At 43.0% G+C, this 26,138-nt stretch overlaps 1 protein-coding gene across 1 annotated transcript in view; it reads left to right on the forward strand.

Moving 5' to 3' along the window:
- The first annotated feature begins 17,880 nt into the window (after positions 1 to 17,880).
- Positions 17,881 to 26,138, forward strand: part of SLC2A12 (solute carrier family 2 member 12) — a 52,038-nt gene continuing 43,780 nt past the window's right edge. Inside the window, exon 1 of the mRNA XM_021693579.1 lies at positions 17,881 to 17,995. Within this exon, the coding sequence (XP_021549254.1) occupies positions 17,881 to 17,995 (115 nt within the window). The remainder of the gene's footprint in view (positions 17,996 to 26,138) is intronic.

Genomic DNA, 26,138 nt, shown 5'->3' on the forward strand with positions numbered 1-26,138 from the left:
GGGCAGTCTCTAGCCAAAAACCCCCAGTAAGCTGGGGCCCTCAGTCCTATAACTGGAAGGAAATGAATTCTGCCAAACTTGGAAGCAGATTCTTCCCCAATCAAGCCTGCAGATGAGACTGCAACCCAGCTGACACTTTGACCCTGAGCAAAGGACTCCGCTGGACTGTGCTTGGAGTCCTGACCCATGGAAACTATGAGATAGTAAATGTGTTTTAAGCTGCTGAGCTTGTGGCATTTTGTTTCACAGTAATAGATAACTAATACATGAGAAATCAACCTAAAGTCTGGTTAAGGGGAGTTCTAGAAATAAAAAAATACAGAAAATAAAGGGAGGAAATAATAAATTACACAATACAAGAATTCCAAAAATATAAAAAAAAATTAACAACTCCAACTGAAAACTGCTGAGAGGGATTAATAGGTGCAGAGAAAAAAAGATTTACACCAAGGTATGAAATTCCAAAAATCCAGGAATAAATAAAAGCTTAAGAAATTTTGACAGGGAGAAGAATACCAGTTTCTCTAAAAGGAATGAAGATTAAGTGGGCAGCCTCTTACTGGATGCCTTCAGAGTTCTGAGGAAGAGTTATTTTAACCTAGAGTTATATATCAACCCACACCATTACTCCAACATGAAAGCAAGACAAAGGTATTCTCAGACATGTATAGCTCAAAAGGTTTTCTACTATTTACTCTTTGGGGAAAAAATGAGGATTTACTTCAGGAAAACTTAAACTGAATCCAAGAAAAAAAGTATGAGGTCAAGAAAGAGGAGACTAACCCATGATGAAGATTACACAGCAAAGCTGAAAAGCAACCTATTCATATTAAAACAAATAGTCAAAGGAGGTCAGTGAATTCGCCTCCACAAATATCTTTAAGAAGCTAGATGACCTTAGTGAAAAATATGTATATGCTTCTTTTAGGAAAATATGAAAACAATTAGAAACTAAAAGAAAAACAAACATCCATAAGAAAATCAAGGTTCAAATATGAAGTGATAAAAAATGTGGCATAATTCTAAATAATTGGTAGAATATAAGAAAATAAATTATCTGATTTTGATATTTGACATATTTTTTTCTTTTAGTATTACAGCTTTTAGTGACACATGAGTACATTTCTGTATGTATCCCACCACATTAATTCAATTAATTCTACAGTGAATAATGTATTTATAAGCAGTATCCTGTTATAAATGTGGTATGATTTTTAAAAAACCATCTATAGGCAAAGTATGAATAAATTAATTAGAGCTAAAGACACTACAAACATAAATGCTATAAATATTGATCATGTAAAAATAAGTTTAGTTTTAGAAGTTAGAAGGTGATATAATGAGAATTGGAGGCATGTGGAAAAATCCAATCGAAGAATTAAAAATAACTATAATGAATTAGGAACAGAGACTGGGACTGACAAGGTTGTGTGAGTGAAGGAGCCAGTAGGAACGGAAATCCATTCTGCACTCTGTTCATCAACCCCTGTGCGTGAGGGGGACAGCTTGGGGCCTAATTTCCACGAGGCCTGGCTAGGGAGAAGAGGAGCCACCTCTTGCTGAACCTAGAATCCATCCCTCTGAGCTTCCTGACAGCCCTGCTCCAAAATGCTCAAGACAGTGTGGATATGTTGGGACAGGGGAGTGTTGCTTCTCTAGGTGTAGAAGTCACAAAAGCCCCCATTTCCTCCCCAGTTCTAGAGCAAAGCTCTGGGGAAAAAAAAAAAAAAAAAAAGTTCCTCCCCTATAGTTGTTTGGGTCTTTTCAACCCTGAGCACTCAATTCTATCGATCTCCCTCTTAGGCAGCATAATTCCCCTCCAGCAGCTGAGGCCTTGGCAAAACAAAAACCAGGAGAGGGGGGCCTGTCTTCTGGGTGCCTGGCAACCACCACTTCCTGCAGCGCTGCATAAAAGCACTGGGTCTGGCTGGGAACACAAAGGCCTGGCGATCTTCTGGGATGGGGGATAAACCCTCCCTAGCGGCCAGACCGAACACAAACTGATATTTTCAAAGAATGATCTTACAACATTCTTCTCCACCTCCCATCTCCCCACACAATCTTGGAGTCTTTGAAAAGAAAACATTTCCCTATCCTGTGGCCCCTCCAAGAGGACTAGATCTAGGTTTCCCAGGAGGTTAGCTCCCCAGCCTGAAGCAGCTTATCAGGTGGTGAGGGATCTTCCCCACGTTCTCTGGACTACTAGGCAGGGGCATCTGGGTCCCCAGCAAGTGGACCAAGAGGCAACTCCCCAACTCATTATGTGCCTGAGGCATAGAATTTTCTTAGGCTCTGAAGCCCCTAGTAAAACCTCAAGTTTGGGGAGCAATATTTGGCTTACATCAGCTGGAGAGGAAGAGAGTCAATTTTTGGCAAAACCAGATCCTGTCTCCTAACTGGGGGTTGTGCCCTCCTCTTCCTCACTATTCTTTTCCCCATTTTTAGGACCTCTATAATGTGAAGTAAAAGGGAAAACTAAAGAAGCCAGCTAAGCCTAATTTCTTATTGTTTGTAGTGTCTCCACCCCTTGCTCTCTCCCAGATTCTCCACAGTTACTATAAACACAGCCCAGTTTCCTCTCTCTAGGGGTACATTCATTCCTGGGTAGATTCCACCATAAGAAAAGCAAATACAAGCCCATTGGGCTTCCCTAAACCCTTGGTGCTTGCTTCGGATCTTCCACCATGGGGCTAAGAAGGGCTCCTTGTCTCCCCTGGAGGCACCAGGGGGCCTACTGCATGTTTCAGTGGTTTTGCTTCAGTTCCAGGCTCCATCAAGGACCAAGTAAGAGCCATTTGATGGGGTACCAGACCAGAGGGTACTCTCTCTAGGGCGCCTCAGGACCCAGCTCTCTAAAAGGGTGCCCACACCAAGTTCCCCAAAGCTTGCTCAGGGAAGTCAGGGCTTTTTGTTGCTATGGAAAATTTTCATCTATTACAGCAGGCAAGATATGGGCCACTGAAGTCAATTTATTCATGCCTTGCTCTTGCACTCAGGTAAGTGAGCAACAGCTTCCTTATTCCTTACCTCCCCCCTTTCCTTCACCCATTTCAGTGGGTAGGAGAGAAGTTGGGGTGGGAGAGTGGGTATACAATGTCTAGTAAGGGTGAGGATGCAGCAAGTTGAAGCATCTGTTTTGCACATACCCTCCTTTAAATGAGCAAATTCCCAGCCACAGGTGTCTAAATCTCCTGGGCTATCTCCTTCTGCACCAGAAACTCTAATTTCAGTACAAGCGCAGACCCCAGCCTTTTCGACAGCCTTCAGGTGGGTGTTTAGGAAATGGACCTGCAGTGTCCTCTGGCTTTCAGTGGATTCTAAATCCTCTTCTAAAGTTCTTAGACATTTTAAATGCAATGTCTGAAGAAAGGTTGCTCTGTGAAGAGTTCCTGTTGTGCCCCCCTAAATTAACCTAATCCCCAGGACCTCAGAATGTGACTTTATTGGAAATAGAGTCTTCACAGATGTAATTAGTTAAGAAGAGGTCATACTGGACTGGGTTAGTTTCTAATCCAATATGACTGATGTCCTATCTTTATAAGAAGACGGACAACACAAGGAGAACACTAGGTGAGGATTTGAATTATGATGCCACAAGCCAAGGAACTATCAGAAGCTGGCAGAAAGTTCTGAACAGAGCCTTCCCTAGTACTTCAAAGAGAGCATGACTATACTGATGACTTCATCTTAGACTTCTAGCTTCTTGAACTGTGAGACAATAAATTTTCATGTTTAAGCCCCTCAGTTTATGGTACTTTGTTACAGCAATCCTAGCAAACGAATGCACCTGAGATATTTCATAGGTGATATTATTTCTGGCCTTGGACACCTGTCACTGTGAGACCATTTACTTACTATCTCCACTTGTGTCAGACTAGTAGATACAGCTACTTATTTTCTGATTGATTTCCATCCTGGGCTTCCCCCACCCAAATCCTAACAGCTTAGCCTGTAACTCAGGTGGTATGGCCAGGTTGGGATAAGCTGGGGTGTTCTTAGAATTCATACGAGGTGGGGGAAAAATATGTTCTTGGATGAATTTTTAGATGTGTATTTTTCTATCTCCAGATTTATTTGAATCCCACATTTCTGGTGTCATCACCCACTCAAACTCAGTTTGAGGGCTCAAACTCAGAAATAAGCACCAAAAACTGGCTTTGGCTACTCAAAAGAGATCTCACAAGTCTATGTATATTACTCAGCAGGAGAGAGATGGAGTTACCCCTTCCTTCCTCAGGCACAGAGCCTATTAAATTATGTGAATGTTTTTTGGGGGAACTGTTTTCCTTTAGCCTGGAGTTCCTTCCTAGGTTCCAAATGGAGATGTAGAGAATGTGAGATGTGGGAAAAGAGGGGGTGAAGAGCCACAGCCTATCAGACCTCCCAGGAGCTCAGCAGGCTGCTCAGGGATCAGAATTTACAAGGAAGGAGAAAAGACCACTCCCCTTTCTCTGCCTTGGTCCTAAGCAAGGGCACAGACCGTTGCCTCAACTCCTCACAAAGTAGCTGAGACCGGCCACCACCTTTTGCCGAATCTATGGACAGTGTAGACACAAAGGACAACAGCTCAGAACAACAAAGAACAACAGCTAGCCCGATGTTCACTTGGCTGTACACCTGCCTACCTCCCTGTTCGGGAGCCAACTCTTCCCTGCTGGGCCTCCAGCAGGGTTTCCCGGAGTATTTTCCTGCCTCATCCCTGAGCCCTTCTTCCTTGAAGCCCCAAAGAAAGAACATTTCCCTCCCTCCCCACCCAACCTCATCCCAGACCTCAAAGTTGTCATTTTTGGTTTCTAGATCTGCCGCTTTCACGGGAGTGACTATGGAAATTTCCACTTGCTTCCTGGAATTGCATCCCTAGTTCAGAGGGGTTGGCCTTCTTCTTTGACCCTGGCAAGACAACAGTATCCAGACAGAGCCAATCAACATTAGCACAGTTCTCCAGGCCAGAGTGATTTAGTCTGGTACCACAGCACCTGCCAGATACCTGCAGATCAGTTCAGACTGAGCTTGGTCAAATCTAGTCCAGTTGCTTTTTTTTTCCCCTAAGGCTTTATTTTTTAGAGTGAGTTTAGGTTCACAGCAAAATTGAGCAGAGGTATGAAGATTTCCTCTATTCCCCCGGCCCTCCTATCAACATCCCCCACCAGAATGGTACATAATTTACATTAGTGTTCAGTGTTGCTGTTATATATTCTATAGATTTTGACAAATGTATAAAGACATATTATATAATCATACAGAATAATTTCACTGGTTTCAAATTCCTCTTTGCTCCACCTGTTCATCCCTCCTTCCCCTCAAACCCTGGCAACCACTGATCTCTACCATATTGACTTTTCCAAGGTGTCATATAGTTGAAATCATACCAAAAGAAGCCTGTTTCTATAGCTTCTTTCACTTACTGATACGCATTTAAGGTTCCTCCATGTCTTGTCATGACTTGACAGCTGTAGTTGCTTTTTAACAATTTCTTCATTACGAGATGGGTGGTGGGCCTTCCTGCTCCTCATGCAAACTTCAGGTCTCCAGTTCCAACTCGTGGCAAAGATTCTTTTTTTCTTTCCATCTATCATCAATCTATTTTTGAACAAGAATTCAGAAATGAGAAGACTGCCACAGAAAGGTGCACACTAATGTGGTTATTTGAACTCAAAAATGAGCTTAAATATTTCCTGGTGGAAAATAAGTATTATTTGACTGGTTTGGCACTGAGGCCTATCGCGATATGTGACAGATGTTGTACACAGACAGAATCTATATAGTTCCTTGCTTTTAATGAATATATCCAAAGAGTATATATATTATGCAGCATCCTGGAAAATACAGACATTGCAACTATTTAAATTCATGGTAAAACATTTAGATGTCAGCTTGGAAATGTATGAAGAGCTACAGAATTTCTCAAGAGTTTTTCAAATTTTTTACGGTATACTTGAGCAAAGATGTTTGAGGGCCACCAGCTTGAAGCAACTGAGTGAAGGAGCAAGGGGGGCTCCATATTTTCACGTTAGTTACTCTCCAGGACATCATTGCAGGACAACTGAATACAGTCATTACCCAGGATAACCCAGGAAACATTCCATCTAGTTCCTACCCTACATCAGCTAAGGCAGGGAATATAATGCTACCAGCCTGATGATTCAAGTGAAATGTCTTTCAGAATGCTCATCCAAAACTTCATTCATCATCTAATTGCCTAGCCACCTCAAATTTGGCCATTCTTTAGATTTCTTTTTTTTTTTTTTAAGATTTTATTTATTTAAGAGAGAGAACTTGAGAGAGAGCACAAGTGCATGAACAGGGGGAGGGGCAGAGGGAGAGGCAGAGAATCTCAAGCAGACTCCCCTCGGAGTGCAGGGCTAGATACCAGGACCCTGAGCTCATGACCCGAGTCCAAATCAAGAGTTGGACGCCCAACCACCTGCGCCACTGAGGCGCACCTCTTTAGATTTCTAATTGCCCTCCATGGTGTTTAAATGTTTGGAAAGGTAGAGAAGGAAATAGAAAAGAAACACCTGAGAGAATAAGGACAAGGAAAGTTATATTTACTAGGGCTTGATGGAATCTTTGTCCTGTTCCTCACCAGCCCCTTGGCCTTGGATAAGACTCTCTCCTTGTCAGTCCTTTGCCAGGGGTGAGACAAAGGGAGAGTTGCATCTGCAGGGCCCTGAGCACAGCAGGCCCACATCAGGCTCGGCACCCAAAGTGACCTGGAGTTAACTAATGTTTTTTGATAATTTTAAAGATTAAAGATGACATGAAGTTAATAATTCTACCATATAATAATTAACGGCTTCATTTATAAACTAAAGCTGTTGAGTAGGTCACAACATAGTTAATTACTTAAGCATTTAGGGCCTCCATTTCTCTACTTGTCAAAAGCGCACACTGAACTTGATAGTCTCTGAGGTCGCTTTCAGTTCTTACATGTTGTGGTTCTTAGTAATGTCATTATAAAGCTGAAGAAAAGAAATGGCCAAGGATCAGTTTACTTACTCAATAATGATTGTGCATCAGGGAGATCTCTCCTGAGCCCAGGAAAGATTAGGCTGTGGGCAGAACCCTTTAAAAAAGTGCAAATCTCCTAGTCTTCTAGAAATAAATCAACAAAGGCATCTGGATGTTGCTCATCTTCTGAAAGATACTTGCTCTTTGAATTAACATATGTACTAATTCAATTTTATTATGTTTCTTATACATACAGATCTTCAAACCTGGGTTTTCTTTTCTTTCATTCTCAAATGTCTGCTTAGGAAGTAGGGGATCCACTAAAGAGTCTCAAGTAGGTTACATGGGTTGTGGAAAGATTTAAGTTGAGTTGTGATGCAGCTGAGGTTTTGGAGAGAACCCAGACTCTGCTGGCTGGTGAGTCTGGTGCTGGGGACAGGGTCTGGGGTGGGTGGTGCCATGGCTGTCCTGCCCATCAAAATACACAGGTCTTAGTTCTTCTACCTTTTTCAGAGGGCAGAGATAGGTTCTGGCAAAAGTTCATAGAGCGATAAAATAGAGCTGTTTTCTTCCAGCCAATGAATGACACAGATACCATACAATGAGGATAACTGAAGTGACAGTGTCTCAGCCTAGCTGGGCTACTCTGTGGTGCTCTGCAAGGGGGCAAGACTCTAGAATTTGCCAGTAGGTCCTTCACTGTCACTTAGAAGTTTCTATGAGGATAGAAGCAGCCAGGAAAGAGATGGAGGGGCTAGAAACTGCCTCATGAATGTTCCTTATTTTTTTCAAGAGAAATTTTTAAACGTTCCATTTGTTGTGAGCCATGCTCAAGATGATGATACATATATCTTAAGAATTCCATTCATATTTCTTCCCAAAGTGAATACCTTTTCACACCCAGGGTAGCTTCAAGTAGACTCTGTGACCCAGATCCTGCCTCAAATATCAGTACAAAACAGAATAAAATAAGAGTTCTGGAGACAGAGAAAATTATATGAACCTAAGGAGACCATTTATGACTAACCAGCAAAGTGTCCTTACTGAATAGCAGCTGGGATCTGGAAAACTGAAAAGATGGCTGTTTTATGTGATAACAAAGAAGTCTCCATCAAAGGCTGCAGTCTTTGAGATTCACATAGAGAAAGGAAGAATATTGGACTCAAAAGGAAGGCCAGGTCCAAGCACAATGAATGCAGTCACACAGTCTGGAAAAGTCTCTAGTTCTTCCACAGGAGTGTCCTGTTCGTGGTTCTATCCCCATCACTTTGTACCGGCTTATCACTGCTGTATTAATAAGCACACATTTGTACGGACGGCTGAATGAATTTTTTGAACGATTGCCCATATTCCTTTCCCTCCAGGGCCCAAGGACCCCTGGGTGGGCATAGATGCAGCGTGAACAAACAGCCTACTGGAGCCACAAAACCCACACAGAGCAGCGACAAGAGCAACTCCCACCATTGGTGAGGAGCTCTGTCTTTTCCCAGCAAACACGGGGGTGGGGGCGGGGGGGGGGCGGGCAACTTGTTGCAATCTCCTCAGCCCCTTGCGGCGGGAAACCTGCTCTTCCCTCTAACTACCAGGAGGGGACAGCAGAGAAGAGCAAATTCAGGTTCGAGGCCTCTGCAAGCAAAGCCCACCTCACTCCCACAGCTACCTCAAGGCCTATTTTCCAAGCTGTGTCCTTCTAAAAGGTAATGTTTTTTTGTTTAGTGGAGAAATTACAGATCTAAAATGAAAGAAGTTAGCAGAAATCTGCGTTACAAGTGCTTGGTGACTATACGGAGACGTTTCTTAGAGTGTTGGTGTTCTAAGAACAGCATACCCTATGGACAATTTCTCAAACTTTCTGGATAATGTAAGACCCCTCTCATTTTGAAATTCCTCAGAATACCTATTAACCTCTCAAGGGACACCAAAACTCTGTAGAACATGAATTAGGAAGCGCTGTCCTAGCAAATCCATTCTGTCTTGATGCCCACGTTGATTCTCGGCTTTAAAGGTGAGAGAACCTTTCTTTGGCAGCAGGGAAGGAAGGACTACAGTGCTGCCCTTGCTATTTCGTAGAGTGAATTATCTAAAGATGGAGCCTGAAAAATGTAGATACACCCTCAATCCTTTATACTTGGTGCTTTCCCTTCTCACTTCTCTCCTGGGAAGTCAGGCCAGCCCCCAGATTTTCATATGAAAGTTAAAGATCTCACCAGGGGCCTCCAGTTGGGTATGCGGCTCTGTGAACTGTTGAGTCAGGTCATGCTATTGTAAAGGCTGGGGATTCATAGACTTTTCTGGTTTATCACCACTGTATCCCTTGCCAGTCTACTGTCATATGCTGTTTCTGTCCTTATTTAGAAACGGAGTGCATGATTTGGATGGATAAACAAATAGCTTCTCATCTACAGTTACTATTACTATTGTGTTGGTGAATAAATTATATTTAATATAGCACCTTAACAGTTTTAAAGGCACTTTCAAATACTTCACTAATTTCAGTGATTTTATCTTCACTAAAATCCTTTTAGAGAGTTTGTGTCAGGAATTTTAGACTCTGGCCAACATTAGCCAAAAATGAATCAGTTGCTTGGTTTTGGAGTGGTTTAGAGAACAAAGGGGGGCAATAGGGAGAACAAAGTCTTGGGAAGAACCAGGAAAGTTCTAGAGAAATGGGTGATAGGAATTAGCGAATGGTCTTTTCTGAGTTCTATCATCAGAAATGACTGACTGTCCCATTCAGCTATGTGTCACATCTGAAGACTCATATCCCAAAGACAAAACATCTCATTGTCACAGCAGGCAGTTACAAGCCTACCCCTTGGCCAAAGGGTGGTGTGTATTAGTTGGCAGGTCCACCAAAACAGCATGTAATTTTCCCAAAAGAAAATTACAAGGATATTGCCAAAAGAAGGGAGCTTGGCTGTTTGGCAAAAACAGCTTTGGTCAAAGCAAACATATGTCTCCCTGTCCAGAGAAGGAAATTAAGCCTAAAGGGATGGTGTGAACTACACAAAGTCAGGTGGATATTAAAAAAAAAAACCCAACATTAGAGTTTATATGATCCTACTCTTGAACTAGTATTTTTTTTCTATTATTGCCCTATATTTCTATGGAGTCCCTTGAATGCAAATAGCAACAACAGCTATGACTTATTAAGGATCACTGTGATCAGATACGGTTCTAGATACTTTCTGTATATTAATTCATTTCATTCTTATAGGAAACCTAGGAGATGGGTGCTATTATTATCTCATTTTAGAGATGAGGAAACTCGGTCACGGTTCCCAGACTTCCTTGCAATCAGGCTCTAGATGTCAGTTACATGCATCTGCATGAAGGTAGATACAATAGGGAGGCTCTTTCCTCTGCCTCTTCAGGGAGTTTCTGCTAGCCTATGGGATCAGGCAGATGTGAGATTTTCCTGAGGCAGCATTCCAGCATCAATAGCTTCCTGAAGAACACAGTGATGGGGGCAGTTATGGTCTGACCCCTAGATTTAAGCAACACATTCTTGAGCTCACAGCTCTGTTCGGTGGCCTTGGATATAGGAGCTCAGCTAAGTAAGTTCTGTATTATTCTGGGAGTCATTTCTGTGTGCTTGGAATCTGATCTTTCAGGCCTTCTAATGATTTTATAAGCACTCATTTCCCTGTGTTAAATTCTTTCCTGCTTAAAATTCCAGCACTGAACTCTGACTAATAGGAGCAGTCCCTAACTTAATTCAGAGAGAGAAGATGTGAAAGAGGGGATCCAGGCCCAGCCTGTGGACTCCCTGGGCAAGACAAGTCTACTCCTGGTTTAGCTGGTTGTGCTGAAGTAGGAATGGAACCACCACAGTGAGGAGTGAGACAAGACCCCGTCTGAGAGGGGAAATCAAGTCAGGGAGGCACTGATTGTCTGGCCCACTGTAAAGTCCGTGATAGGAGGAGATTGCAGAGTTCAAGTCCAGCAGGGGCAGGAGATGGGTCTGGAGATGTCAACTCAGCTCAAGCCAGACCCTGCAGCGTATCTTAAGTCTCATTAAGAAACTGAGACCAATCCTCAGAGCACTGGAAGCTGATGAAAGGTTTAAAATAGCTGGAATCCATTTAAGAGTCTAGATGTGAGAAAAGAAATCTAATTGGTGCCCCATGGAAATGGCCTCAGGGAACAAGAACAGTCAGGGGAACCTGTTAGAGGTTCTGCCCACAGGGGCAGGCGGTCAGGGGGCCTGGATTCAGAGAGCAGCTGTAGAGAAGGGGAGAAGGGGAGAAGGGGAGAAGGGGAGAAGGAAAGGGATCTGAGAGATGGTTAGTAAGCATGTTCATCTGGACAGAATGCTATTTCCCAAATTCACGGAGTCAGATCCAAATTTTGTGCGGCCTGGAAGTTTTAAAACTTGGGGGGCTCCTACTTTAAAAAAATACAAAATTAAGTATGAAAGTGAATATTTATTTAGCTAAATTACAAATACTAAAAAGCTGCCAAGTGTTACAAACAATACATCTCACAATACTTTTTCCCCATCTCCTCTTCATACACATGTTTTTGGTGACCTTATTTTCTACAGAGAGAATGGAAAGAACCCAGCCCGTCCTCTAGCATGGCCGTCCTCCACAGCCCTCATGCTCCTGGTGCCGGGAGCCATAAGACAGGTTCCCATTGAGAGACTGCTTCTAGCTCTGTCCCTTTCCTCATTGTGTCCCATGAGTGACAATGTGGAATATGTGCCACGTCAGTTGGCACAGCGGGCAGCAGGAGAATTTCTGGAAGTCCTTTTATAAGGAGAGCCAGCAAGAGCTTAACTAGACACCAAAGTGCCTGTGAGCCATCTCAATGAAGCCCAAACCAAGTGTTTCTCCAAATTAACTGCCCCTAAGCTGGATCCCAAACATTCCAGGGCCGCTATGTCACCTGACATGAAGAAAATGTGACAACGAGGATGTCAGTGTCATGGTGCAAAGAGTTAGTGGTCTTAATTCACTGAAGTTAAGTATTTTACTTTTGCAAATTTTACGAAAACACACGATCATATGAATGAATTGCTGGAAGGGCCAATGTGAGTGAGAGGCGCTGAAGCCTAAATTTTGTTAGCTTTGTCGTCAGTCTGCTTCTGCACACACGATCTCCCCCTAGACGAATTCAGGAACCAGCTCCGACTTGGAGACTCTGCAGTCAGAAATAATTCCCAAAGTCCTGCTCGGAGCTGCCCCTGGGCCCAGAACTCACAGCACAATATCTAGTAACCTTCAACACCGGCCCTGGTAGCCACAACAACCGACCACCCCCATTATCACCTAAAAGAGGCGTGAGATTCCTATGAGTTCCTGCCACCAGCTTCTGAAGGAAAATCCAGGGTGTGTGATCTGCTCGGCAGAGTCTGGCCCTTTGTGGAAAGGTAGCCAGAAAAGGGGCCTTCCCAGCTTCTGTGCAGTTGATTTTCTATTCAATACCCTCCTTCGGTGACCAGCAAATGAGGAGACGTGTGATGTAGGTAGACCAGAGCGTCCAAGCCAATAAAGCCCGCTGTTGTCCCATGGGACTGAGCAACTTTTTCTGACATCATGGTTTGAAAGGAAGGATAGCCTAAAGGAAAGGCTGAGTCACTGAAAAAATTTGGTGGATGCCTCCATCCAAAGACCATGTAAGAGTACTGAGGAAGATCTAAAAATTAGAAATAACTTATTTGGAAAAATTGCTGATCGAATGAAGAAGGGGCTCGTTTATATAGCTAAACAGGATAAAAGCAGATGTAGGCCTGACAAATCAATAAGACAGTGTCATTTGAAGGAAGATTATAAGGGGTATAGCCCTCTTAGTTGCTCAAATGGATCGTTGTGCAAATTAGAAAAAGCTGCCCCTGCCTCATGACATTCTTAGTATCATTTTCTGGAAAATTTGTTTTACAATTAAACAAACCAACCTGTGCTGTCTGTGAATGGGAACGGTCCACCTATAGTTGTGCAGTGTATAAATTGCACAATAGTATATGGTAGCCCTAAATTCGAAGAATTTTTCTTCAGATTCATACTCATTAGATACACGATATTATAACAACATTAAGAAAATATTTTTTCTGAAAGTACTTTTTACACATGATTTACATATGATTAGGATCGGTCTAAATTTCTTAACATGGCCTAAGATTACCTTTCCAACATTATTAGTGATTTTCAATTTTTCCAAGTTCCCTTCTAGTCACTACCAATATGCACATATGTTTTTAAAAATTACTGTAATGGTAATCAGCATGCAATTTTGTACTCTGATTTTCCCATTTATAATAATAGTATAACATTTTTTATTGCTATACTGTCTTTCTTTTAATGATTTATTCTATAGTTTTATATCAAGCAAACATATAATAAATTCAACATGCTTCTTTTGTAATTTGAGGAACTTTAATCCACATGTTGTGATTGGTAATATTCTACATATAGGAAACAAAGTTATATTGAAAACTTTTAGAGAAAGAAGTTATTTAGATAGTATAAACAGGCAAAATGGTAACTATCCTTCAAAAAAATCATACCAAGATGAATATTTTATTGGACTATGGGTAATGAAGAGCTGAATTTCTATTTGGGTATTTTTTGTCTAAAGATCATATTTCTCCACTTGTGTTTACACTGTAATGAACCATTTTGGGATTAAAAACTCTGGAGGTACATTCCACATAAACATAGTGCAGTAAGATACACTGCCGAGAAGCAACGGGGTGTAGTGGAAAACATGTGGGTTTTGGAATCAAATGAACTTGGACCGCTGTGCTTTGAAATTTTATGTTCCACAAAAAAGACTTGCACAGGAATGCTCAAAACAGCTTTATTTATAACAGCCCAAACTGGAAACAGCCCAGGTGTACCTCAGTAGGAAAATGGATAAATAAACTATGGTATATTCTCCCATGGAATATAATTCAGCAATAACAGAATGAACTTCTAACCACACACACAAATGTGAGTGAATCTGAAAACTATGCTCAGGGAAAGAAGCCTCACACAACACTACATACTTTATGATTCCGCGACGTGAAGAGCTAGAACAGGTGAAGTTAACTCATGTGAAAAAAAAAAAAATCAGAACATTGGTTGCTTCCAGAGGTTGAGGTGGGAATTTACTCAGAAGAGATATAAAAGAACTTTTGGGGATGATGGGCATGTTCTGTAACTTAATGGGGGTTGTATGTGTTTTTCTGGAATCATGTCACGGGACCCTTAGGATTTGTGCACTTCATTGTATGTAAAATGTCACAAAGAAAATAAAAGAACTTAAACAAATATTAAACTCTAGTTAATGACATACATGCCGAAGTATTTCAACTTACCTTGAAATTCATAAAAACTAAGATGGGTCGATGGCTGGATAAGAGGGATTGAGGTATAGACAGGAAAACGAGCAAGGATGTTGTAATGTATTGATTACAGATTCCTCGTTTTCCCGTGTTATTGAAAATGTTCATAATAAAACATTGGAAAGCCTTTTTTGATCTTGGGCATGCTCATGAACTTCTCAAATTCAATTTCTCAAAATGGGGGTGGTAGTATTTACCTCATGAAGTTGTGAAGTTCAAAAAAATTGCCACAAATACAAGCCCGTTGTATGGTAGATGTTCCTGCACCTGGCAATGCTCCTTGCGTTCTTTCTGGCCCCCTCTTACCCATCTTGCCAGTTTATAATATGTAAAAGATATGTCTTCTAGGATTCTGTAGCACTGGCTATGAGCAGGTGGTCTAAAATGGTGTATAGCACAATAATTGGTGTTATGGGGAATGAACTGTGTGCTGACCGTGGAAGATATATTTCTTGAGTGGAGGGACAGCTTTTATGAATGGCGGTGGCTCAGGGACAACCTGTGGTGATATTTGCTCCAAAGAGATTAATGGAAGGGAGAGACGAAGGACAGACTGTTACAGGCAGTCATCAAATGGGTTTTGATATTTAAAAACTAAATAGTTCTTCAGGTCACTAAAAGCTCCATTTGTGAGCACTCACTTCAGAAATACTAATCCAGGGTCTACAGCATGCCTGGTATTGTGTCAGGAGCTGGGGCTGCAGAGATGGACGAGACACACAGACATGGTGCCTGTCCGCTTGGAGTTTACATTCTAGCAGTGCTCAAGTTGGTTGGACTTCCAGGAATCCGTCTGTTAGCCAGCAAATATTTCTTGAGTATTCACTCAGTGCCAGCACTTGGAATGCCATACTGAACCAAACATGCTCCACACTCGCATAGAGCCTACTGTCTAACAGAAAAGCCAAATTTGATCAATCCACACCAATAAATCCACTATAAATTAGAAACGTGCAAAATACTATGAAGGAGAAGTACAGGTTACTTCAGAAAATTCAGGCAGAAAACTATTCCCCTGTCGCCTGGGTGAAAAGAATTTCCCCCACTAAAGTTTGCTTAGAGTTAGGAGAGTAAGGTGAGCCCAGAACGGACTGGAAGAGCCATGGCTCATGCCAGGTCGGCAATGGAATGAAGAACAGAATTAGTTATCCCAGGAGGCGATGTAGTCAGTCACATTGTTTGCTCATTCCTTTTGATTTCTTGTTGGTTTATGCCTTAGGAGTCCCAGTATAGTTCAGCTACAGAAATCAAAGTGAGAATGGCCTTTAGCCATACTGAGGAATTCTAGAATTAAGTTTGTCTTCTGTCCCATCCAAGACTACAGCAAACACCCCGACACTTGGATGGTGCCAACAAGCTGCTGGAGAATACACAGGGTCTGGGATCATTAAACGAAGCAATTATAAACGAAGCAATTACACAATCCACCTACTGCAAGAACATGCCCCTCCCCACCCCCACCCCCCCAGTTGCGGTCACTGGCCCTGAGCAGAAAAGGTAGCAGCAAAGAGAACATGGAGAACTGATGAGAGGTGTGTGTGTGTCACAGACAAAAACCGCTGCCCCTACAATCATAACACATTCTGGGAACAAATAAACACTAAAGCATCACTGCACTACACATTCTTCAGTGGGGATGAGCTGATCTGGGGGATTCCGAACTTCTCACCTCTGAACCAGGAGGGAGCTGGGCTACGTTTGGAGAACTTCCCTTTCCAGCACTATCAGCAGACATACAACAGGTACACAATCAATACTGGTTGAATTACTACAGGTTTCTTTCCATTTGCTCCCCGATTTCCTGGACGGAGAAGAAAAATTTAGAAATATCTAGTGATGAGTTGGGCGCCTGGGTGGCTCAGTTGGTTAAGCAACTGCCTTCGGCTCAGGTCATGATCCTGGAGTCCCGGGATCGAGTCCCGCATCGGGCTCCCTGCTCAGCGAGGAGCCTGCTTCTCCCTCTGACCCTTCCCCCCTCTCATGTACTCGCTCTCATTCTCGCTCTCTCAAATAAATAAATAAAATCTTTAAAAAAAAAAAGAAATATCTAGTGATGAGCAAAGGAAATATACAAATGATAAGTTCATTTACAGCTATGTTCTGATCCAGCCAAGAAGTAGAACTAAGTCCTGAGTAGTTCGGCTTCTGCTTACGGCACAAATCTGCCTCTCTGTCCGGGGAAGTGACTAGGACGAAAGGGCATATTTCATGGCATCCTCTTAAAATCAAGAAGGGCTGAAAGGGAAGGAAGCCAAGAAAATCAGAGAGGGACAAGGCTGGGAAATTAGGCTGTAGGAGAGCTACAGCATTAGACTGCCTAGCTTCACAGTCTCAGCCCCTCCACTAACTGTCGAGCTATGAAACTTCAGGCAAGTTACTCAGCCTCCACTGTCTCTTCTGTAATATGGGGACCTGTTCACAAGTGGGTTTTTTTTCCTTGAAAGAATCATCTCAAAAAAAAAAAAAAATCATCTGAGTTAAGGTCCTTAGCACAATTTCTGGCACATAATGAGTTCTCCATAAATTTTAGTTTTTACTCTTAATAATTTTCTAAAATGATCCCCATTTCCTCTCTAAGATTTTTCACTAAATGTGATTTGCTAACTATATAACTGGAGGTAATATATCACAAGTCTGAAAGACCTTTTGTATAAATATTTCACAAATCAGGGGGAAAAAAATCCTTCTCACTCCCTGATTTTTGCCTCAGCTCTCTGTGGCCGCTAACACGCACACACAATGGGTCTGGTCTCTCTGAATTGGAATTACCCTCCTCCCAAAGCAGGCTATCGTCACACATCACACAACCTGACCGAAGATTCAGGGTTGGTTCCTCTCTTAAAGACAACTATGCTTAGATAAACGGGATTACTTTGCTATAATCTCAGGGTGTAAAAAGTCCAAAGAATCTCTGCAGTCTGGGTCGGTGCGCACTTGGTCTCGGGCCTGGATTTGTCTGCCAGGCCTTGCAGAGAAAGAGGACAGACCGCATTCACCTAGAGCAAAATCAGGCTGACACAGTAAAGATGTTTTATGCTTTGTTTACATGGTAAGTGTCCCGACTCTTGGAAGAACAGTCGTGCTGAAAAATTGACATGCTTTTCCTTCTGGTATGTCTTTGCATGAATTGCTCCCCTCTCTGCAAGAGTAACTGATACCATCTGTGAGCATTCTGGGCCCTTCTCTCTCCTCATTCCCTTTCAAGCTGCATGTTTCTCTTCTCTGCCTCTTTTCAAAGGTGCAGGCACACAACCCCCCCCTGCCCCCCCCAGCTAATTGCCAAAAACACTAGATCTGAGCTCTGTCCCCAAGCCTTTTAACCCCTCGCTTCCAGCCCCGCGTCTGAAGGCGAAAACAATCCTGGGAGCCCGGCCCTCCCACTGCCTGTGATAGGCTGCCTGGAATAGCAACAGCCTGTGTCACCGAAAAGGGCAAAGCCTTCTGAAATAGAAACAAAGTTGGTTACAAATCACACTGGGTTTTTTTTTTTTTTTTCACCCTTCTTTAGCAGGCGACTATGGGGAAAGTGACCACTGCTGTCAGCGCGGGCAGCCGGGGCGGCGCGGTGCCACGGGGGCGCCTGTAACTTCTACGCGACCATGGTACCTGTTGAAAACCGCGAGGGCCCCGGGCTGCTGAGCCCCAAGGGGAGAGCGGCTGAGACCGAGGGCGGCGGCGCAGCCGGCGGCGGCCGGCATCCTCCCCGGGCCAGAGGTAAAGTGAGGCACGGGCCGGCCGGAGCGGCGAGCTGTACTCGGCTCTCGCTCCTGTGTGTGCGCGCGTGTGTGCGTGTGTGTGGGGGGGTGGGTGCGCGCGCGTGTGTGTGCGCGCGCGTGTGTGTGTACACGTGAGCGGGCGAGGGGCGTGGAGAGAAGGGGACAGGATCCGGTGGGAGCAGGAATGACAAGGAGCTGTAATGTGAAGATCCAAGTCCCACTACTGGCAGGATGGGTCCATTGATTGTGTTGGCAGAATGTAGAACTCGTTCATTTGGGGACGAGTGACCGGCAAGAGAGTCCCATGTGTAAACATACACACACACACACTTTTTCATTTATTGTCACAAATGGGCAATCTGTAACAAGTGGACATTTACAACCATGTTTTAAATCAGTATTTTCGGTAGGCTTCAGGAAAGTATTAGTTATGTAATCACTGAACACAACTTTCTTTTTTAAGTTCCCAGCCTCCGTGTGTAATGAATTTGTAAAGAATTCAAGCCTAAAACATCTGCTTGATTTGCTCCTGCTGTCTTTCCAACTGGCCTTTCAAACTGAGGTTCCTTTAATACTTTTTCCTTTCGGTGGTGAAATCTGAAAAAGTTTTAATTCATTTCAGTGATCTTTGCTCTGCCGAATGCTGTTCTTCACTTCCACATTCACAATTCCCACAAACATGTTGCAAGCTTTTGGCCATCCTTTCCTACTCTTTTAGCTGGTTCTCAAAGGAATAGAAACTAATCGTAATAGGAAATTAAATCAAACACAAATAATTCTCTAATTCTCTCTCTCAGCTCTGCTCCCCTTCACCATACCATAGATTCCCAGGCCATAGATTGGAATTTCATGAATAGTCCAGAACACTAAATGATACAAAAGGCATGTACCTTTCACCTTGCGATGGATATATAAAGTTATGTTTGCGTCCTGGGTTTGTCTGATCTTGGACTTGAATCCACAACCCCTCTGTCGGAGGCGCAGATTGGCTCCTAGGCAATGAGAAGCTGTCAGCCTTCCCTTACCCTGCACCCTGCTCAGCTTTTCTCCCACTTTCCCACTTCTGCTCAAGAATGAACGTCTGGGGCCATCCTTCAGGATGGCTGAGTCCGTCTCTTAAGCAGAGCTTCCCCTTCCTCCCAGGTGCTCTCTGGCTCAGTCTCAGAGCAGCCCAGGGAACCTTGTATTTGAGGGTTCATGGAAAGAATCGCAGTGTTCTCTCCAAGTTCTGAAAGATTGAGCCGCAGAGCTTGCTGAGGTGGCCAAATCAACAAAAGTTCACTAAATAGTCGGTGATAATGTCACAAAGAAGAAAAGAAACTTCGTCCTGAGGGGGCTCTACAGCAACAATTAAAAATGGACTATTTAATTTTGATACAGCTTTGAAAGCACGGTGTACTCTTAATAGGTTAAATTGTGCAAGTGCACAATTATCCTGAAGTAAGGTCACAAGTATTTGTGTTTGGAAAGATTGAATATACGCACAAAATGCAGTTTAAAGTGCAACTGTTTGTGTTCTGAAGAAATGACAAATGGATAAATACTGTAAGTTATTTTTTAAATTTAATTCTAAATGAACCTTTATTATATACAAAAGGAAGCCGAAATTTTCCCTAAAATCTTAAGTGAATAAAACTTTGATCTGTGCTATAGTTTACATTTAGATGAATACAAACATTTTAACATTACTTGTGTAAATTTTCCTAAATTTTCTGAGACATCTCTTGGTACCCAAAGGCAATTATATATATATCTACCAAATGCATAGTGCAAGCTCGCTCTTTGTTTTGGGATTATACTTTAGTCTGTTTTATAAAGATGTTGAGGCTTAATGAAATAATGCTTGTCAAATACTTCTTTTGACTTCTTTGTATTTTAAACTTTCATAGTTTCATCCAGGAAATTCAGAGTATTTAAATATGCTCAATAATTATCATTCTATTCCTACATTTGAAGACACAAGTTTTTCTATATTCCTAGATGGGAAAATTAAAGCACAAAGAGGAACAAGTCATACAACCCAGGGGAAGATAATTAAATCATTCGAGATACTGAAAACCAAATCAAAACAAAAATTCCTAAACTCCATGATTGCACCCTCAAATACTTTTATGCATAATAAAAAGTGCTGGCAGATCTTGCTCGGCCATCCCTTCTTCAGCTGGAGAGAATGCTTTGTTCCAATGACTAGAAGCTAATGAACTTAAATTCATTTTCAAGAAGCTATGACTCAAAGTGTATATATTTTCAGTAAATTTTTTAGTGTTCACAGACATATTATAATTGACCTCCTAGGCAGGGTTGAGCTCAATCCAGGTGCCTAGAGCCGACCACGGTGTAGGTGATATTAGAAAAGTACGCCGCTAGAACATCTCACACAAGGGAGAGATGTGTGGTTGGCCAAGTTCACTCAGTGCTGGTGCAAAACTGACCGTGGTGTCTCTGGCCTGGGAGGCTGGATGCCTCCTCCTCTGTCTCAGGAGATGGGTCTCCTAGGCTCTTCTAATTTCATGTTTCAAATGACTGGCTAAGGGGAGGGTTTCCTTAAGGCCCCCTCTACCCTACCAGCACCCACCCAAACGTTCCGAAACCAAGAACAGTATTCATTGTATGAATGCAGGTTCTCAGCACAGCAGATCCCGCTGCCGTATGTACTAGAACGCAGGTCACTAGAACTGAACTCACTGACCCAGTTGGGAAGACTGGGCTTCATCCCCGCCAAGACCCTTCTCAATCCAAGATGCCACAGCCTGAGACTTAAGAAATGCACGCTTGTGCTAACCAGATGAGTAGCCAAAGGCAGTTCTCAAACTTGTTTAAATCTGTGAAACTCCTTTTGACAAAGGAAAAGCTGAAGAGGTGATCAATATGTAAGAGAAGTCATCATGGGACCTCTCTAGGGAGAAGAGGGGAGGTAGAGAAAGGAGAAACCTGAGGCAGGTGTCTCCCTGCTCCATTCCTATCCCTTGTATCCCTGAGCAGACTCCTGGGTGGGGCCGCAGTAGCAAACCCCAAGTCCATCACTCCTCTGCTTATGCAGGCCGTGTTACTGAGGTCAGGGCATTTTTACTATGCTCTTACTGAGTCTTGGAGTCCCAGGGTTAGCCTTGTCAGAGAGCTGAGGAGACTTTTAGAAGCAAGCTTATCCCCAGAGAAAAGTAAGTCAGGCCAACCAGCCTGACCTCATAACAGAGCCTTGGTTGTGAGAGGAACAGTTCTAACAACGAACCGGTCATTTTGGGAAGACCCAGGGCCTTAGCCATCACCATTTCTCCAGGCTTTCCATATATCAAAGAGTGACTGTGTTTGATTGTGTTTTAAAAACACACATATTTAATAAATTAATGGCTGATAACAGCAAAAAGTGATGGTATGCAGCTTGATATTGCCACGGCAGTGACGGGATTTATAGACATGTGAATCTGTGAGGGGCTGGAGACTCTTGTCTGGAAATAAGACTAGATTTAAAGGTAACCACCTCTCTTCACTTCAGTCAGCTTATCTCTAGGATTGTGCATTTCACGTCACTTGGAAATCACACCAAAGTCTAAATTTGAGGCTTTTTGTGACTGTGAGGCTCCAGCAAGTGGCTCCTCCGAGATCTGGAAAGAGAGAAGGCTCTAAACAAACATGGCAGCACCTGTTTCACCACAAACTCTGCGGGGTGTCTGGCTCAGGCAGCCAGGGCTCTTGCTTCCCTTGGAGATCACGGTGACCTAGAGAGGGCAGAGAGGTTGCCACTTGCCACAGACTGGCTGCCGGCAGCCCCTGTAGCAGCAGAGAGGCATTGGTGGGAGTCTGCCGGTGGCAAGGCCTGGCAGACACCGACGGGGGCTTCCTGCAATGAGGCTGACCTGCGGAGGATGGAATTAGTCAGCAGGCACTGGTGGGCTGAGCTGGTTTCACAGCTCATGTCTATTCGAATCGGTCAGTGCCCCTTTCCCGGTCGTTAAATATTTTTAACGTCATCTTTCTGTCTGGTAAGACTGCTAGCAGGAGTGGAGGTCTCAGAGATCCCAGGAACAGGCCTAGTGTTTGTGAATTTTCAACAAGGTACTTTTTAGTGGGCTGGATCTCATATTAGCTTGTAAAACAAACAAACAAACACCCTCAAAGTACAATGAATCCACCCTGGAGCCACCTAAGGAAACTGCGATTTACATGTGTAAATTAAAGGTGATTCGGCCAATTTTAAAATGCTGGTTTTAATTGCTGTAGATATGTGGGAATCTATTGTTCATTCAAGAATAGTTAGTTCTTGAATATGGTTTTGTAGGTAGCATTTTCTCAATAGTAGGAACCTAAGTAATATTTAGCCTAAGGGTGTGAGATGTTCTGAGAGCTCCCAGTGGCCCTCCATTAGTGCGCAATTAGCTTGTGCCTCTAAGCGTTGAAACAATTATTTACTCAGATTCTGTGAGTGAGCACTGGTTGTCTGTGATTCTTTTTTTTTTTTTTTTAAAGATTTTATTTATTTATTTGACAGAGAGAGACAGAGCGAGAGAGGGAACACAAGCAGGGGGAATGGGAGAGGGAGAAGCAGGCTTCCCGCTGAGCAGGGAGCCTGATGCAGGGCTCGATCCCAGGACCCTGGGACCATGACCTGAGCCGAAGGCAGAAGCTTAACAACTGAGCCACCCAGGCGTCCCTGTCTGTGATTCTTAAATGGAGCAGAGTTGGGGCTTCCTAGTTCAATTTTTCTCATGCACAGTCATCCCCCAAAAGATGAGTTATTGAATAAAATAGGGGATGAAAGCCATGTAAAAAGACACTGAGTTATGGTGGTGAGTAAGGGGGAAAGTTGGAATGGGCTTCTTCCCAAGGGGCTGTTTGACCAAATACCAAATAAGGATAATTTCTAATCCATCTTCCTTCAGAAAGTACCCGATCGCTGTTAAAGGCAAAAGACTTGGAATTGCCCCAGATATTTCCCAGCCGAAACTTTGAGTCAAATATATAATCTTTGTAGTAAATCATAAATTCATAGCGTTCTTTGAAATTTAAGTTTGGTTTGCTTTGGCTCATTGGTATCATTTTACTTCCTATGTCATAGCAGAGTCATTTATGCATTTGCTAAATGGCTCTGCCTCGGTGATATACTAATTTTTCTATACAATTTAGGTAGAAGTAATAATAAGACTAGAATAAATGATCACATCATTTTATTTTTAGTAGCTTTTATTCTTTTTTGAACAATTACTCACTTTATACTGTTCTGCCAAAGTATCGGGGAGAAAAATGCAGTCCTTTGTTTGACTTAGAGGAGTATTTTTTTCTTTGAGTAAATCAAGTGTAATTCACCTTTAAGCTGCTACCTGGTGCTTTCCTTGGAAGTAATTGTTTCTCAGGAACACTCATGACTCAGGTCTGCCGGGCATAGTGAGGCTCTGAGGGCTGTTGGTTACATCCATATTATTGACTCCAAAACGTTGTGCTCCTGCACAGTTGGTAGCAATGTGCAATGCTAAGTTAGAAACCAGCCCGAAATGGCATCTCAGCCTCAGGTGTGCAAGACTTCTACAGAGAGAAAAGTTGTGATTAAGATCAGTTTGTAAGGTGAGAGAGCATTCCCAAGCTAATGAAATGTTTCAATTCCATTGGGAAACGAAATTGTTGAAATCCCAAGGCAAAATCACAGGAAGAATTTTTCATGATGTAAACCCAATTATGTAGGTACTGCCCAAAACAAAGGAATCCAAGAATTTATGAAAAGGCATAATTGTTATGCTGGAAACAAGGTATCGTTTTACTTCCTGCGCTATCAGGAAGGGAGACTGTTTCAAAGTTTTACTTTCTTGTTATGGGGATTTTACCTCACCGATTCAGACTAAACAAATCTTTGTTGAATGATTATTGTGGGTCAAATGCTTCTATTACTATTATCCCTTCTTATCTTTAAAACAACCCAATGAAGTAATATTATGTCCAGTTCACAGATAAGCAAACTGAGGCTAAGAGAATAACAGCAAACATTACCATGCCCAGCGCAGTTTTCTATCTCATGGATTTTTGTAGCAACTTTATGAAGTAGGTAATGTTATTATCTATATCTTGGGAATGAGGACACAGAGGAACAGAAAGGTTCAGAGACATGTCACAAGCTGGCTGGTAACTGATCAGGCACTCTGATTCCTGACCGTACCTTCACCATTCAGCCCAGGCACTTCCTAGAGAGAAGCGAAGGGATGCGCTCCAGGAACCATGGGTAATGTGGGGCAGAGTCTCAGTATCCTAAGATCCAATCCAGGGTCTTGCCCACTTGACCGATAATACCATCCAGTACTGATGTCTCTACTTCCTGCTCTGTTCTGTGATCTGATCTGGGATTTGGGGTCCCTGCTTCACTAGTTTCAGAACTTTATTGCTTTTTATTTTAGCTAGTTCCCTAATTTTCTATGCAACATGTCTTGGGCTATCAGGTTATACGTTTCTGGATAAAATATATATTCTGGTACCTATCAGAGTTCTGAGCTGACTGCAAGTACCGTGTGCAAGAAATACTGGGCAGCTCATAAGAAGTAGGAACTCCACCTTTCCTCTGTATTTCCATCAGGGATCACATGCATGTGGGACAAGTAACCACCGTCTTGAGCCATCAAATCCAGATGTAAGCCAGGAAATCTCTCAACGCAGTGCTCACGGTGACCACCCGCACTGTTTATGCAGATGAACCTGTCACCCAACACATAGTGCCGGTGCATGGTACATGCTTCATTGTTAAATGCGTAAATGAATTAAGTGTTTGCTCAGCTAAACTAAAGAACATTTTACTTCAGTAATACTTATTGAGCTGGATGCTTCAGAGTGAAAAAAGACATAAGACATTATCCATGGCTACAGATTTTACCAACTCATCAGAAAGATAAGAATCTAAGTAATTACAAGATGATCGTTTAGCCAATGTTGACTCTACTAAGACTGGACCCCGGGTCCAGTGGTGAATAAGAGACATCCCTGCGATGCAGACGCTTATTACCAACTGGTGGAGAAGGACAAGAGATCAGGGAACCCACGATGGAGAAGGTAGCCGGATGAATGATGCTCTGCTAGGGCCCAGGGGGCACCTCCACCAGCTTTTAATGGATTCTGGGAGATAGTAGAGCGAAGCTGAGTCAAGAAGGTATAACTGAGGTCAATGTGTTTACAGAGAGCATTAGAAGCAGAGAAAATAGCTTGTGTGCCAGTTTTGAGAATGGCGCATTCAGGGATCTACAGATATTTCTGTATGACGAGAGCACAGAGTTCATCCAGGGGCCAGAGGATGGCAAAGGAATCTGAAGATGTAAGCAGGGACCATAGCAGGAAACCTTTGTGCTAAGTACCATGAGAGGGAGAATTCTTAGGAAGAGACCATATCAGTTTAGAGAAACCAAGCCAGTCTCTGCAAGTGATCACAGTGGGGACAGAATTAGGGAGCCTTAGAGAGCCTCACCTGCATGTTGAAATCCTGCAGCTTCCTGGGGTCACTATTCTTCTAATATTTCAATAAACAGAGCTCCAGCCCCTATAAGGTTAAATCCACATGCCTCCTTGCTCTCCGCCCGTTTCTGCCCATCCTTAAACACACACTGTGTCCCTTAAGAGTCTTGTGGTTCTTCTGATCACTTTTTGCGCCAACTTCTTGTCTCCACTGATTGTTAACTCACCTCGTGCAACTAGTCTTTTCTCTTATTCTTGCTCCAATCCATGTGTGGATCACGGCCCTTTTTCCTTCCCATTCTCAAATCCCATTCACACAAGCTGTTTGTGGATCATTACTATGATTGGAAGAGAGCTATTGGGCAATTAAATATCCGATGGGCCCATTCTTAAAGGCTCCTGTCAAATCCACCATAGGGAATTTCTTGTAAATCAATTTATATAAAACCCATAGGCTGTGGCCCTGTTGTTTCCTTATGTGGCTCCCCAGCCCCAGCCCCAGCCCCACCCCTCCCCCACAACTTGACAACCTATCTGGACCTTTTCTTCCATTTCTCCTCTTTCTGGGCATTCTTAGCCATTCTTTCTTTCTTTCTTTTTTTTTAAGATTTTATTCATTTATTTGACAGAGAGAGACACAGCGAGAGAGGGAACACAAGCAGGGGGAGTGGGAGAGAGAGGAGCAGGCTTCCCGCCGAGCAGGGAGCCCGACGCGGGGCTCG

Source organism: Neomonachus schauinslandi, chromosome 8, assembly GCF_002201575.2.
Source record: "Neomonachus schauinslandi chromosome 8, ASM220157v2, whole genome shotgun sequence".
Lineage (NCBI taxonomy): Eukaryota > Metazoa > Chordata > Mammalia > Carnivora > Phocidae > Neomonachus > Neomonachus schauinslandi.